This window comes from Trachymyrmex septentrionalis, unplaced genomic scaffold (assembly GCF_001594115.1).
Source record: "Trachymyrmex septentrionalis isolate Tsep2-gDNA-1 unplaced genomic scaffold, Tsep1.0 scaffold165, whole genome shotgun sequence".
In the NCBI taxonomy this organism is placed as follows: Eukaryota; Metazoa; Arthropoda; class Insecta; order Hymenoptera; family Formicidae; genus Trachymyrmex; species Trachymyrmex septentrionalis.
Window position 1 is genome coordinate 382,690 of NW_017304811.1, and position 16,878 is coordinate 399,567.

General features: G+C 30.0%; 1 protein-coding gene across 2 annotated transcripts in view; it reads left to right on the forward strand.

Moving 5' to 3' along the window:
- Window positions 1-16,562, forward strand: part of LOC108746304 (glutaredoxin domain-containing cysteine-rich protein CG31559-like) — a 32,769-nt gene extending 16,207 nt beyond the window's left edge. For both annotated transcript variants that reach the window (XM_018482993.1, XM_018482994.1), the window contains exons 3-5: window positions 7,763-7,996; window positions 13,031-13,096; window positions 16,184-16,562. In XM_018482993.1, the coding sequence (XP_018338495.1) occupies window positions 7,763-7,996; window positions 13,031-13,096; window positions 16,184-16,357 (474 nt within the window). In that variant the 3' untranslated portion in view covers window positions 16,358-16,562. The remainder of the gene's footprint in view (window positions 1-7,762; window positions 7,997-13,030; window positions 13,097-16,183) is intronic.
- The last annotated feature ends 316 nt before the right edge of the window (window positions 16,563-16,878 follow it).

The window sequence follows — 16,878 nt, forward strand, 5'->3', positions numbered from 1 at the left end:
TTTCCACATGTTATGTTAAATTCAAAAATTTTGTTAAAAAATTGATACTGGTATTTTTTTAAAACACAGTACTATTTTAATAATTTATAATTACTATTCGTTTATTCTAGATTATATTCGCATATAATAATTAAAAATCTTTTAAATTGTTTGTTTCGGTTAAGTTAGAAGAAGCCGCAACCATATAATCACCAACATATTTTTTTACATTTTTTGATTTTAAATTTAACGTAGTAAATAAAAATTAATAAACATTTAGCCGTACTAAAATTAAAGTATATTTACTAAACATGTACAAGTACTCTTCAAATTCTTTAGAGTGAAATCTCATTTTAAAGAATAAAAATTGAGGCTTGAAAAAATCTCAATTCAGTCTTGAAAAAGAGTAGCTGAATTTTCAATCTTTAAGAGTGAGATTTCACTCTTCAATGACAATTCATTTCAAAAGTTTTAGAGAGTAGATGTGTAAAAGCGTAGATAAAGGTATGTAACCATTTTTTTTTAATTTTCAAAAATAGGCCACTTTTTCTATTTTACTTTTTTTTATTTCTGAAATACTCCTCCAACAAAATTATCAAGATTTTAGCCGGAGATTTTTTTCCATATGCCGAAGAATTGAAGATTCAGTCGAAAGACCGGAGTCTCCGGTCGAAAACCGAAGAGATGGTAACTGTAGTGAGAACTTGAAGATGAGCGTACATCGCACTCTGTATATATTAGTTATATCCCTTTCCGTTATATCCCTTTCTCTTCGACTCCGATTACAAACTCGAATCTCATTCTCATACGAGAGCGCGCCGTGAAAGTCGTATCGCGTATTTAGAGATCATTATTACAGAAATAGCGGAGTATAGCAGCCATTACGCCTCCCGCTCTCTTAGGAATTGAGTCGCACTGAACCAGCTGCCATTGATTCCGTTGCAATCGTTAACCACTCACTGTCGTCATTACGCCACTGATGTGAGCCACAAAGGCATTGATATGACAATAAGTATACAGATTAGGTGATTGGCCATTGAATTCGCCAATGTAAAAGATGTTTGACTAATCTGAAGCTCTTTATGTTAGATAGTTGGAGATATTAAGTAGATGAGGAAAAAATAAACATTTTATATCGCACACGTGACATCGTTAATTTAATTTCACGCTCGTTTAACCACCCTTCATAATAAGTATTTCTAGTCCGTGATGCAAATTATCACGTGACAACGAGCGGAGTTTATTATCCAAGTATTTATATTGGAAGAAATCTTAATACTTCGCGGATGAGAGTTGATGTGCTAATCCTTTGATTATGAGTAAATCCAGCCACGCGCCCAAATACAAGTAAATACGCTTTTTAGAAAAAAAGCCACTGTATAATTTTTATATTTTAAAGTGTGCATGTGTGTATTCATTTTTTCAAATAAATTTTTAAGTCACAAAGAGGAACTTTACATATTAACAGATATAAATGAGAAAAAAAGTCATTATAATTTTAGCATTTTTATCGTTTAAGCCACACGTTTTATGATATTAATTACTTGTTAAAGCGTTTTTATTTGTGCGCGTGGCTGGATTTATTTATCACTGGCGAAGTATTAGCATATCCACTCTTATTTGCAAAGTATTAAGATTTCTTCTAATAAATGCTTGAATAACAAACACTTCTTGAAGAAAAAAAAGTCATTATATAATTTTTATGTTTTAAAGTATTTACTTTTTTAATTAAATGTATAAAAAGTCACAAAAGGAAATTTTACGCATTGACAGATATAAACAATATTATGTATTATACATATATAAAATTTACGTTATGTCCACATAAAACGTATCTTTACGTTCCATCAGCGATGTGTTAACATGCTAAATTCCGGTCAGTGGGCGACCTGATCTCTCGTAACATTATCCCAGTTACGGAGAAATCGTCTCTTCGGCGCCTCGATTTGTCTGCATTACCGGCTACAATCATTTCACCTCAATTAATCGCTAGTTCAAAGCGTGCCGTCGTTTCGTATGTAACACATACGGCCAGGTGCAACTTTCATTAAAAGTTCGTGAAATTAGCTTGCATTTGAGTACTCACTAAGCATACCCCACCGAGCTCTGCACTAGGTTGTATTGCTATGAAATTCAGATTCATTAAACTACTCGTGCTACATTATCGGCTTGCATTACATTTTGTAATACATCGACGTTTAATTAATCATTCGATAATTAGATACATGATTGATACAATCTAAATCATTTTTGAAGCTAAAACAGTACCGTATATTAAGACATGTGTTGAATGAATAGCTTAAGACGGTAAATTTTTAGAGGAGGAAAATTTTAGAAAAAAAATCTTGTAATTGAGCATTAAAATAACGTCGTTTGTAGATGATTTAAAGTCACTAGATAGACAAGATGATTTATAGTGAAGCGCGATTAATAGTGAAAAACGATTAAATTTATTTTCTGTTCTCATTATGGGAAATATATTTATTATTTTCTTAAATTGTGTATTTTTGTTCTATCCATTTTGCTATTTATTTCAAATAAATAAATGATATTTTTAAAGATATTGAGAATATTAATTTTTAAATTAACGTAACTCTTAAAAAATTTTACCCAAATGACATCATGTCTAAAAGAGCGCAATATTTTAACTTATGGGCGCAAAATGGATTTATGCGGCCCTAAGCTGAAATAAAAATGCATTTATTTTCTTTAGTGATTAATTACTTGATAAAGCAGAAAGGGAACTCTGAGAGTTATAGATTATAGAAAAGGTTGATTAATTTACATCCGATCAGTGATCAAAGATGGTAAAAAAAGACATGTAACATATCAAGATTGATACGAGGAAAAAGATAAAACTGTAAGAGGGAAAGTAGAGAGATTTTAATAAATTAAAGGAGAAATAGCATATATCTATCTGTTATAAATTAATGTAATATCAACTTTTTAAATAAAAACCCGATACTTTCACATATTTTATGTTTCTTACACTTGTGTATATGCTTTTTTTCTTCTTTTTGTTACACAATCGTGCTGTTTCTAATTATTTGAAGATTTTATATTCTTAAAACCTTTTAAGCTATTGTACTTTTTTATAAACAACTTCTCAAGGTGCAACATACATTTTCTAGACAGCATAATTATATTCCAAGAATAAATATTATATATTAATAGATTTAATAGCTTTCACTTTCATATTTTTATTCTAATATATCATACAATACAATGCAATTTTACAAGCCGGGAATATACAATATGCCTTTTATATTATGCACTGTCTGAAGAGATCTCTATTGGATCGTAAGATTCATGGGGCGAGGATAATGTTGTGTGAGATCATCGCGATGTGCAAGAAGTTATTCACATCGTATGATCGGCGCCGGCTTCACACACGTCCTACAAGAAACCATAATGAATACCATGATGGATAAATTATTTTCTTGCAAGCATCCCTTTTACATGGGTCATGCAAGAAAAGTTGTACTTTCTTGAACCTTGCACGAAAAATGCTAAAACGCTTGTAATAATCAATCATCTCTTCATAACATCATAATTATTAAATAGACAAAAGTGTAATTAAGAATCGACAACACTTTGTATTTGTATTTTGTGATATGAAGCCAAAGAGGATATGAGCAACACGGATTTTAATAAGATAGTAACGAAGAGGCTGACAACGACTTCCACACTTCTGGATTGACGAGCACAGAAATAGATGACCTTATCTAATTTTTTTCGTGTGGAAATGAAATTGATAGCTATAAGAGAAAAGACACGTGTTGAGTTCGAGGCTATATTATAATTCTTGCCTTCGCTTTTTAAGACGCATTCAATAGAGATTCGAGTTATACATATATACGTGTGGCGATTGCCGATGAAGCAATGCAAAAACAAATGCACTTAACATCATGCGTTTTTCTTAATTTGTAAAACAGTATTAATTTTAATCGACAAAAAGAATTATGTGATAAATCATGAAAGCATAAAGAAAAAAAAACTTTCTGTTATAATATAATAATATAAAAATAACTTTTTCTGATATTAATGTAATAATTTAAATTGATTAGATTAAAATTTTTTTGAATGGTGATAAATTCTAATTGTAGCTTTAATTTAATTTACAAAATGTACGAAGATGTGTAAAAATTTGTTCACCAGTATAGTTTATAATAGCTTATAATGCGAAGCCCGATACTTTGTTAGGCCATCTGGCTCACGTGTACGTGACCGTATTGGTTCTGCCTTCTTCAAGACGGTGTGCAATTATGATCGAAGGCAATTACTATACGTGTCATTTGCGTAGGGTAACGGGTATCGGTAGGAACAAGTAGGTTAGCAAAAAATTAGTAATGGTTAGCCGAGATCTTTGCCGTGCACACTTCTACAATATGCTTTTATGGTGCAGATCACGCACCTGGTACGACAAGTCCGGTTTCCCCGTTGAAATACGTTCATTAGCAGTCGTGTCGAGCGAACACGTGGTGATCTATAATGCTGATCGGACGCGATTGCTCTGTATATGCGCATGAAATGGCCGTACCGCAGCGAAAATTATATCAATCTCAACGAATGTTACGAATTACTAGATTTAATACATTAAATTCACAATTGCATTGATATTTTCACGTTAAACTCCCTATATAAAATCAGTTCTGTAAATTTGGAAATATATAATGACATTTCGCTTGTTCTCATATGAGATTTCCAATAAATAAATGTAAAAGGTTTCAAAGATTTGCGTTGTAAAAAGAACAAATTCATATCTCAATAACCAATATTCTTCAAACAGTTCAAATGATATGAATATATTTTATTCGGTACGCTTTAAGTGCAATAAATGATAGTCTAGAGTTTTTATGAGAAAGGTATTGTAATATTAATGAAGACAGGTAATAATTTTTTTATATACTATAATTTATTTTATGTAACTATATAAGTTCGCAGTAAAAGTCATAAAGGACGCAAGATATTAAAGCATATCGATTTCGTGTAATATTAGATATTATATAATAGATACTAAGAAATTTTACAAATTCTAATTTTAATAAAACTTTGTATATACAAATTATGTAAATAAATAAATTTCAAAAATATTGACGTGGAAAAACGATTTTAAGACTGAAATATAATTATAAGAAAGCGATTTTTATGTTTCGTTATATCTCGAAAACTATTTAAGATATGAAAAATGTATGAAAGTTTTGTAATAAAATTATTTCCTTGTCAATAATATTTTCAAAAACTAAATAAAAAAGTATGAATTTCGAAAATAAAATAATTAGTTTTTAAAAATATTATTGACGTGGAGATAAACAAATTTTATTATAAAACTTTTTTATAAGTATTTGTTGATATCTTGAATTTTTTAAATGTAATGAAAAGAACCTAAAAACTGTTTTATGAGAGATGATTCTATCTCTTGAAACTGTTTTTCCATACTAACTGATATTTTCCAAATTTATTAATTAATGTAATCTATATAGAAAGTTCTATTAAAATCAGAATTTGGTACTTTGCAAGGTTTCCTTGTAAGTGACATGAATATTATTATATCTGCGCGATTATATTAGTACGTTGTGTGTACATAAATACTGAGAATGGCAATTACGTAAAATACTTTATAGATGAAGAATCGTTGTCGGCATTATGCGCGACACTGAATTACCTTGCCACTTTTGCGTGGTGAAAGCTAATTTAACACAATCATTCCCTCCCTTCCTCTTTCTCTATCTCGCCTGCTACTTACAGTTATTTCCTTTTCCATCTTCGTCTCAAGAGGACTACCTAAACGACATTACATAATTTAGTTGGAAAAGTATATTAAGTATTATACACACGCGCTCAAGAACCAAGCAATTCAAAAGACAGTTAGATTATTACAGAGATTGCATTCATCTCTGGTATGCGAAATTTTATACGACGTTATGTCATAACGTGACATTTTTTTTACGTAAATGATGAATTAGGTCATTTCGTTGCGAAAATGCAATTTATATAAATAAAATTCTAACATATATAATATATATTTTTTGTAACAGCAAATATAATAAATATGGTAATGTTGCTGTCATAAATATTACAAAAAAATATAGTAATAAATAATACAGAAAATAATACAAGCAGTTACTTTTCTTGCAAACTATCAAGCATACTGATGCACGGTGAAAGCTTAATGCTTGTTGCACGTGCCAACGAAATCGATTGTAAAGAAACGGCCAATGAATGCACGCATTACTGAGCAAGAATCGAAGTTCAAATAACTTGTGATTGAATCGTCGAACCATAAAGAGGTCTCGCTTCCATATAAAAATTGTTACCCGTGCTTATTCAAGACTCGATCACCGATAAATAAAAGGAAATGTTAAAGCCTCACGTTTATCGCTAGTTTTGGTACTTTTATTAATTCATCAATGTTATTATTATTCTTTGAGTATAATATCACTACAGAATCAATGTATAATGTTATAGGTACACATAACTAAAGTAAATATCTATCTGCAAAACACGATAATATTTATGGAAAATAAAGAAATAAAAGTTCAAGAAGTCATTAACCATAACAAATAACGCTTTTAGAAAGTATCTTGCTTATTAGTACATAAAGATATGAACACGATGTGAAACTTGATTATTAAGATCTCTAACCACTCATCACTATTATTTCAGATTGTGACGTCAGAAGCGAGAAATGATATAATAAAAGTCTCTTGAAATGTGTTAAAATAAAATGGAAATATTTTTCAATAAAATAACATTTGTAATCAATACAATAGACTTGCAGAACATATCGAAATTTTTCCTTTATTTTGTAAATAAATCTTTTATTTCGTCAGTAAATAACCATATGTATTTGGTAATTGAATTGTGCCAAAAACTAAATAAGTTTACAGCTATCAAACAAGTAACAATTATCAAACTATAATAATATATAGAAATAAATATAATTTTTTCTCTCTAAAAACAAAAAAAAACAGAATTTTTGATATATTTTATAAGACTACTCTATCGATTGCAAATATTGTTTTATTGAAAAATGATTTTAATATATTTTACAAGAGTTTTGATTATGTATTTTCTTACTTCTGATGCCATTTCTGACAACCAAAGGGTTGATTGCAAGTCTTCAAATGAAAATTATAAAAATGAGAAAAAATTCTCTAGAAGATATTTATAATTATATTTATAAAAAATAAATAAGTTAATTGATTTATTCTAGAAAATATTTATAATTTTTTAAATCAATATCTAATGGATTTGCTTTCTTTTAAATTTTACGTTGTTTATAAGATACACAATTGATCTTCAGAAGTCTTATGTAAGGGTGCGTTCAGACTATCAAACCGAATCGCAAACCGAGCTTGCGTCTATATTCAAAGATTCTACCGAGATTCTACATATCCACATTATCGAAATGAATATAGATTCATATCAAATCTTTGAATGTGGACGCAGGCTCGGCTCGATGTTCGGCTCAATAGTTTGGATTCTTAGACAAATAAATTTATAACAGAGCTCAATTGTCTTTTGGAAACTGATAAGATATAAAACCAGTATTTGATCATTTTTACGACATGCGTTTTATGACTATTCTATACGAAGAAACATACATGTATTGCAATAATTATGTACTGAAGTACGTCATAATGTGAGGCCATAGAAGTAGTCATCTTACTGTTGTAAAGATTTCAATACGCGCGAAATGGGATTTTAATATTTAATTTAATCTAAGAACTATTTAGAGTCTTATTACAAGACTTGTACAACGTATTACATCTTATTTCAGGCTTACGTGGACAGAGAAAAGGGCAGAGTAGTACTTTATACGACATCATTGGGCATCGTTAGAGAGACTTTTACCAATTGTATGAAAATGAAGCAGATGTTATGGACAAACATGGTCAAGTATGATGAAGCAGATTTATTCCGCGATACGGAATTACAAACGGAACTCAGGGATCGGACCAATTCGGAAGTCGTAACATTGCCGCAGCTTTTCGTCGATGGTCAATACATTGGGGTATGTATGTACTTTTAACTTAAACTTATTGACAAAATTATGAAAAATTATGAGAATAAAATATTGATTAAAAAAACATTTTGACTATAATCCAATACATGTTTTAATAAAGATATTAATTAAAAATAATTAAGACACGACATAATTTAAATAACAATTCAATAAAACTAGAAATAAAGACTAGAAATTGACTTTGATTATATTTATTAATTAAAAGAATGTTGATCAAAGTTGGAATTAAATATGGAAAAATATTATTGAAAATTAATAAATAATTTAATGAATTTGCATAAAGTACATTTGTAGCTTTGGAAGCGTTTGTTTATAATTAATACTTGTATTTATGTTTAATGTAGTGTATGGGTCTCTTTATTCATTTCTATTAAACATTTCTCAGTCCATTTTCACTTAATATTATTACTTTTATGAATTATAATTTGGAAATTGCGCATTATATCAGCATAAATTTATTATTAACTGTATTCTCATTTATATGCATGGTTTAAATCAGAAATTATGTTCTGTAGTTATTTTAAAATATATTTGGAATGTAAATTCGCTTTATACAAAACTTTATATAATAAAACGTGAGCAGTTGGCGTTGAACATTCCGTCATCTGTATTTGACATTCGTCAACCAAGTTGTTTTCTTCTTCATAGCAATATCGATTTCTCTCTCTCTCTCTCTCTCTCTCTCTCTTTCTCTCTCTCTCTCTCTCTCTCTCTCTCTCCCTCTCTCTTTCAGCCGTTTCACAGGTAGAATAACTTCTAATAAGAAAAGTTATATTGCGCACACTAGCATTCGATTACTCTACGATCCTTTCGAATCCATCCTCTTACGCTTTATGAAGAATTTGTACAAGGCCGATAACGCGTTATGCAACTAGAGATATTGGACATCGAGGAGGCCAGGAGATGGATGACGTGAAATGTCAAAGATAACTGTTGAATGAAAATTCGATGAATGTACAAACGAAAATTTTATATCAAATTGCATCTGTTCTACAGGTACAAAGTGAAAAAATGAGTAGTCAATGAAGGGCTTAAATTTGTTGTATAATAGAAATGATTATTTTTATAATTGATGAAGTAAAACATGTAGAATGTAAATTTATAGTTACTAAATGAATAATATTTAGAACGATTGAACGAAAAAAAATAATAAAATATTTTATTTTAATGAAATCCAATAGGATACTATCTTGGAACTGTATTCTCATATATACAATGACAAAATGCGATAGCGAAGATAGCAAAGTATTCTGTTTCAGCATACTATTCTCAGATGTAGTATCGTATTTCACAGATCTTACGTTGCATCGCTTGTAAAATTGTCATTGAAACATAAAGAAAAATAAAATAGACAATCTAGAAACGACAACAAGAAGTTTAACATATAAAACAAAATAACGAACTCCTTATATAATGCATTGCTTCCTCAAAATACGAATAAAAAATACAAGTTTTAATATACATAACTTTTCATATATTAATTATCAATTCTTTTAATTATAAATATTTATTTTAAAGTAAAATACGATTTGCACAACTAGATTATAATTTGCAATGTTATCCATCCAATTAGATATCAAGTCATAATAGAGAAATTACCTAATCAAGAATGAGCTATTAGGAATTAACGACACAAACAATCATTATCGCAGTGGTCACTTAAATGTTACAGTACTTGGAAATGATCACAGTAAACGATCGTTGTGCGTGTTCCCATTGAATATAGTTCGTAATTGTTCTCATACATGATGGTGATAGTACAAGTTCGTATCATCACGTACGGTGCGAGATGTCTTTATTATATACCTTTATAAAAGAGCATGCCGCTTTTATTATTGTGACATGATAAAGATCTTCCATAATCATGAACTTCAGTTATATTCACACGCTTTCCTCAAGGTGATGATGTCAGCAATATACTTCTATAAAATTATGAAAATTCCACATATATGTATATGATAAAAATGTTTATTGCTCATATTTTCAATGCGAAAGCGCTGCGTAGAATAGAATAGAATTCTATTCTAGCGCGCAAGGGAGTCTATTTTTATAACAAAAATTTGAAACTGTGAATTGTTCAATATAAAGAATTAAAGCTTTTGTTCCCTCACCACTACTATTTCAAACTATAATATCAGAAGAGACAAAACACATAAGAAAAATTTTTGTAAATTTTTGTATTTATTTGAATAGAAATATTTTTCAATAGAATAACATTTGCAATGAATAGAATAAACTTATAAAATATATCGAAAACTGTATGTTCTTATTTCAGGGAGAAATTAAATCACATTTATTTCTATAAATTATAAATTAATATAATTTGACAATTTATTATAACTGTAAATAGAGCTTATTTCATTTTTTATTATGTATTGTATATATAATTCATTTTCAGATATATTTTGTTATTTATTAATTAACAAAACAAAGGAGTAGTTTTTGGTACTTACATTTCACAAGTCGATTCTGTCGGTTATATATTATTTTATTGAAACATATTTCCATATTATATATTGTTAATAATATTTTGCAAGAATTGTTATTATATATTTTTTCACATCCGACATTACAATCTGAGATGGCAATTATGAGTAAACAAGAGATTTAAACAGAGAGAATAAAAACATTTATTGGACGATATTCTTAGTTGTAATATTATAAAAATATGTATCTCAAAAATTTTAAATTAATGGCATATACACAGAAAGAATAATTTGGCTAATTAAAAATCTAACTAGATACAGATTCGAAAATACTATTTTAGGTATCTTAGCTATTAGGTATTTTAGCTATCAAAATAATTACGTAAGAATCTGAAGTCTGAAAAACATTATTATGAAAAGTTTTAACATTCTAGTAACCAGTTTGAGTGTCTTACATAATTATTCTGTGATCCAATAGAATTACTTTCATATTTGTAGCTAAATTTTTTAAATACCATACTTCAGCAAAATCGTTCTTTCTGTGTATTTGACTTTTTCAGAACTCTCACATTAACTTCTTTTTTCAAGAATTTTTCTCAAAAACAAACATATTAATTTTTTTAATAAAAAAAATACTGGATATAAACGGCTTTAGCTAGAGTCTCTCTCTCTCTCTCTCTCTCTCTCTCTCTCTCTCTCTCTCTCTCTCATACACAATCATGCTGTGTTATTTGATTTTCCCTCTCTGCCTCCGTATGGTATCCGTTTCTCAAGAATTACTTCCAGCAACCGATAGTCGAATAGATATATGCGTAAGTGAAATGTCAAACTATTTGATCCAAGGCCATCGGAGAGAATGCGAGGTCCGATTGCCTGTTACACTGCTTTACGGTTACTGGTGTCTAGCACACAAGTGTACATACATAAAGCTACCCGAACTGCATTCCTATCCGACCGCGTCATACAATTATCTCGCACAAAATAGCCAACTGGTGCCGAAAATCGACGAAGCATCTTCGTTACGTTTATTTCGTTCTCACTTGTCATCAATTTGAATACGTTATCTCGCTTTCACTATTGTCCATCTTCGTATGACATCTTTTGACAGTTTACACGATACGTAGTGAAAGGAGTACATCGTCGCAACTACAACCGCAATAAAACCTCTATTACATTACATCAGACACGAGATTACCAAGATGAGTACTGACGAACGAGCATCTTCGAAATGTCGCTTCACTCGCATTCATAAGCGCGTCGTACATTCTACATAGAAAGAACGATCTTGCTGATGTAGCTAAAAATTTAGATATACAGATTTAAAAATAATTTTGTTTTTATTTCTATTAAATTTAATAAGTTTTCCATTTTGATAAGAAATTAAAATAAGAAATCGCTCAAACTAATTACTAAAATAATAAAAACTGTTTACAGCATTATTTATCATGCTTGAACCTTCTATAATTATTTATGTATTACTTTGGTAGTTTAGTTTAATAAAATTATTTTATAGATCTGTATCTACTCAAAAATTTAAATAGTTCAACGTTTTTTTTACACAAAAAGAGTTACAATATCTAAAAATTGAACTAGCCCTAAAAATTATTTTATTTACCATCAAAATAAGTAAATGTAGACGCTCAAGTTGATTGTTCGAATATGAAAATTGTAGAAAGAAAAGATGAAAGAAAAGATTGGCTGTTACAGTAAATTAGATGGTAAAATATGGTATAGCATTTTTAATTGGCTGCAGCAGCCAATTTTTGATTGCAGCAGCCAATATTTGGTTACAGCCTATTTGCAATGTCAGTATAGGATTTCGATAGGCTAACGCAATCAAAATTTCGCTGCTGCTACAAATAAAAAATGCTATGCTATTTAATTTTACCATTTAATTTGCTGCAACAGCCAATCTTTTTTTTCAGTGTAGCATTGTTTTATTATGCTTGTGTTACCTATATAATTAATTTGATGGTCCAATACAATTATTTTTAGATTTGTATTGACCTAAATTTTTAGATGTTCAGCAAAATCGTTTTTTCCGTGTATTAATTGAAAATTTTTCATTAAAATATTTAGTGTTACAATTAATCGTCTCTAAAATGTTCAATGATGTTTGAAAGATAATCTTCCAAGACAAGAGAGCGAGATTTTCTTCCTGTAAATAAATCAGCGGTGCGTCAAATCTGCAAACTAGTTATCGCGTGCCTCATTAAAAGCCTCATTAACAGCGGCATGAAAATGTATGATACGACCATTATCGCATGGATACGCATAGAATTACGCGTTATATATACGTGAGAAAAGCCAGGAGAAGAAATACGATAAAATTCTTTCGTTACAGTTGCATTCCTCGACGACAAGCCAAGAATGTTACATCGCCACGTCTTAAAACTCTTGAATCGTATGCCACGAGTTCCATCCATTTGACAGAAAGTCTTGTAACGTGCACGCGACATGTCGGAGAATTTCTGTTTACGGCATAGCCGTTAGTTAATGACGAAATGAACAAGGCGGAAAGAAAGCGTCGAACAACTCGAATAGTTTAAATGTACTATTAAATACCTACATTTCACAATGTTTTTCCTTGTTGCAGGGTGTTGACACTGTCGAGCGACTTAACGAGTCGGGAGAACTACGTCGCATACTGGAGCCTTATCAGGTAAGCTGATTTTGTCAGGTATGATAGAATATCCTAGTGCACATATTCGCAATATCCTCTTCGCCTCGAGATGCACTTCAACTTGGATATGCCATTCGCTGAAGCATGGAATTAATAATTTATCAAAAATCATTTCTGCGCGCATTTTAAAGGACTACATATAGTATATAAATTTACACAGAATCATACAAATATTTAAGATCCAGTTAGACCGTTTAAGGCATTGATTTCTATAGGTTGTATCATATATACTATCCTATAAGATATTATAATATATTGTTATCGTTGGAGTTTATCGATTAACATTTCTTACGTTGCGCACTTATGCTAAGTGCATTTTTTGCGTTTGTTGTAGCAATCTGTCTTCAAATCTGCACGAGTATGTAACAAATACGATCAGACACTAACTTTAACATCCAGAAATTATGACGCATTAGTTAATAGACTCGCATAAAGTTTCATAAGCTGGCGTATTCAGGTAAAACCATTTGAAGCGGAGAAACGGCTATACATAACTTCCGCCTGCATTTTAAATTTAGATTACTCTCATTGAATTTTTAGTTCCTGACGTCAAATGTAGGTAATAATATCGAAATATAATTATATACCTTTGTAACAATTCAGTGGAGACTCGAATTAATTACATCAGCGTTATATTGGAAAAAAATAGCAGTTCGTAATTTTATAAAAGGAAACTTATGTAACAAGATGTATTTTTAGATAGCTGATTCGAAGCTTCCAAGCAAGTAATAAAAATACCCAGTATTCAGAGGGAATGAAAAAGATTCGATATTGTCTCTATCTAGGATTTACACGCTATCCAATATCGAGATTCGAACGATTCGCATGATCGCGCTATACGCCCGCGACGCGTTTATTTCCACGCAGAATCTAAAGTAGACAGAACAGCCGAGTGTGATGAAACGTATATACAAACAACACAAGTAGTTACAAATGCAAGGTTGTACGATCCTTTCACTTTTATCTGAAGTACATGCCTCTCTCTTTCTCTCTCTCTCTCTCTCTCTCTCTCTCTCTCTCTCTCTCTCTCTCTCTCTCTCCATCTAACCACCCACCTCCTTTTCCATCGTGATCATAAATTTTATCGTGCAATTCAGGTTTACCTTGCTACAACTAAAGGTCGTTTACATCTATGCGATATACCATTGTTATTTCTATGTCACATACCAATCTTGTTGCATATATAAACTCTTTAAATCTGTATTTGTATAACAATTTTATTTACATCGATAATTTATTTAATAATTTGTTTAATAGTTTTATTAATATAAATTTTTTATTCAATACAGAGATAAAAGTTTGAAAAAGAATCTAAAATTAATTTGGATAAATGTGTACCAAAAATTTATGAGACGTAATATTTCTAAGAACACAATATATTAACAAAATAAAATAGAGTAATTTTCGTTGAAATATATTTAATATGCATAAAATAAAGAAAAAAGATTAATAATATATTAATGTTTCTAGACTTATATATAGTGCATTTCTTTTTTTATCTCTATACATGTTAATCTCAAATACATCATGTTTGGCGAAATATTTACATTTAAACAAGTTTAATATTCACCTAAGAGCTAGTCATTATTCCATCCGAACTCATTATGCATTCCACTAAAGATTGATTTACATTTTAGGTATTAGACTTGCAGTTAGTAACAAGTAAAAGTGAAAGTGAAAACTACAGTTTTGTAATGAATAAGGTTCGCGATAGAAGATTCTGTTCGAACATATTGTTGTCACATGGAATTTATCTAAGGAAATCCGAAGGAATTCCGCTGAGGGAATCCACCTGCTCAAATCATTTTTCTTATTCTTAACGACCATCTACTAACTTATATCTCTATTAATTTAATTGTTAAAATGCTATTAGATTGTTTTATGCTAATAAATTGTATCGGTATTTTCAAATTTGTAAATCTTTTATGTGACAAAAGACTTTAAAGAAAGATAATGGAGACACCGGTAATCTAAAGGACTTAAAACATCGAATAAGGAAATAATATACTCTACAAAAAAGGCCAGTATTCTGAGCTGGTTATTATATTTAAGACCGTCTTAAATATGTTCTTAAGATGTCATAAGCCAATCACAGAGCCGTATTAAGACATTACTTAAGACGATTTTAAAATAAGAATGAATTATGAATACCAGTCATAATGTTTGTCTTTTTTATATTATCTGTTTTGATTATATACCGTAGTTTAAGATATTGAAACGTACTTTGTAATAACAACTACAATTTCATTTCCCCGAGAATAAGATTCTCTTGCCTTAATAAGGATAAATTTCAAATTAAGGATATTTTTAATTATTTTATCACAAGCTTAAGCCACTTCTAATTTATTGGATTTATAGATTGGCAAAAAACAATGCAATTCGCAATCATGTAGTAAAAAAGGATATAATTGTAGTTTAGTTTTCAATTTAATCAAATATATGGTTACAATTTATTGAGATATTTATATACTACTCAATATTTCTATTAGAGTGATCTGACATTTCTTTTCTCCTTCTTCATAGTTTCCCCTTTTTCTCTTGAATTTTCTTTAAATTTCAGATGACATGGTTAATATACGCCAACATTAGCAAACACACATGATTAATTAATAATAAAACATGCATAATTATCTATTTCTATATATAAATGTAGGCTAATATTAAGCAAATGTAAAGTTTGCGTACATTAGCCGTGTCATCTGGAGTCTCCTTAATGCGCTACATTGAGAGAAAGATAGCATTTGTAACTATAATAATATGATAAAATTATTATAACGGAAGCTTTATTTTTAAGTCATTACTGCTATAATTTTAGTAATAATAATTATATTTATAGTTCTATAAAAAATAATATATGGTTGTCACTAAAAATAATTATAAATTATAATTAGATTATGGTAATTGCAGTCTTTTTTTTCTCAATGTAATAAAAAATGTTTCCGCAAATAGTCGTGTGCTGCTTCAGTACAAATCGTTATACTAACTAAGATCTACCTGTCATAATGAAAAATTATCATTAGTTTTGTAATGTGCTTAATTCAACATTATGAAACGTTTGCGTTTCAGTGTAAAGATGCATGCGCTGTTTGTACTTATTGCGGTGGATTCCAGCGACTGCTATGTCCCATCTGTCACGGCAGCAAGAGATCCGTCCATCGTAACGAGTTCACCGTGGAATTCGTCGCCCTAAAGTGCGCCAAATGTGACGTTTTCGGTATGATACGTTGCCCGCATTGCTGAAGGAATTCCGCTGAGGGAATCCACGTACACCTGCTCAAATCATTTTTCTTATTCTTAATGACCATCTACTAACTTATATCTCTATTTAAGGTGCTACGAGAGTATATTTTATGCTATGCTTTAAGCAAAGGATATACACGAAACGCATACAGACACTAACTAATTGCGCGCTGTCACTTGTTGTAGATATTGGTTAATAAAACTTTGTGTAAAGTTTTGTAATCTTGTGTACATCATTAGAACCTCTTTCACAATCCGAAAAAATTGTTTTCAAATATCCTTTTCTATATATACCTATTCTCCTGATGAAAATAAAATTATGTTACAATTTTCGGTCTTTATTTTCGTTTGTTCACAGGATAAGATCGATGATAAGGTTGATGATATCGCAGGATTAGTTGTCCTCCAGTATTCGAACTTGTCATAACAAACCGATTGATTTAGAATAACGAACGTACTTCCACTTTGTCCATGAGCTAATTAAAAAGATACGAAACACAGCAGCGTGTGCTGCTGTTACC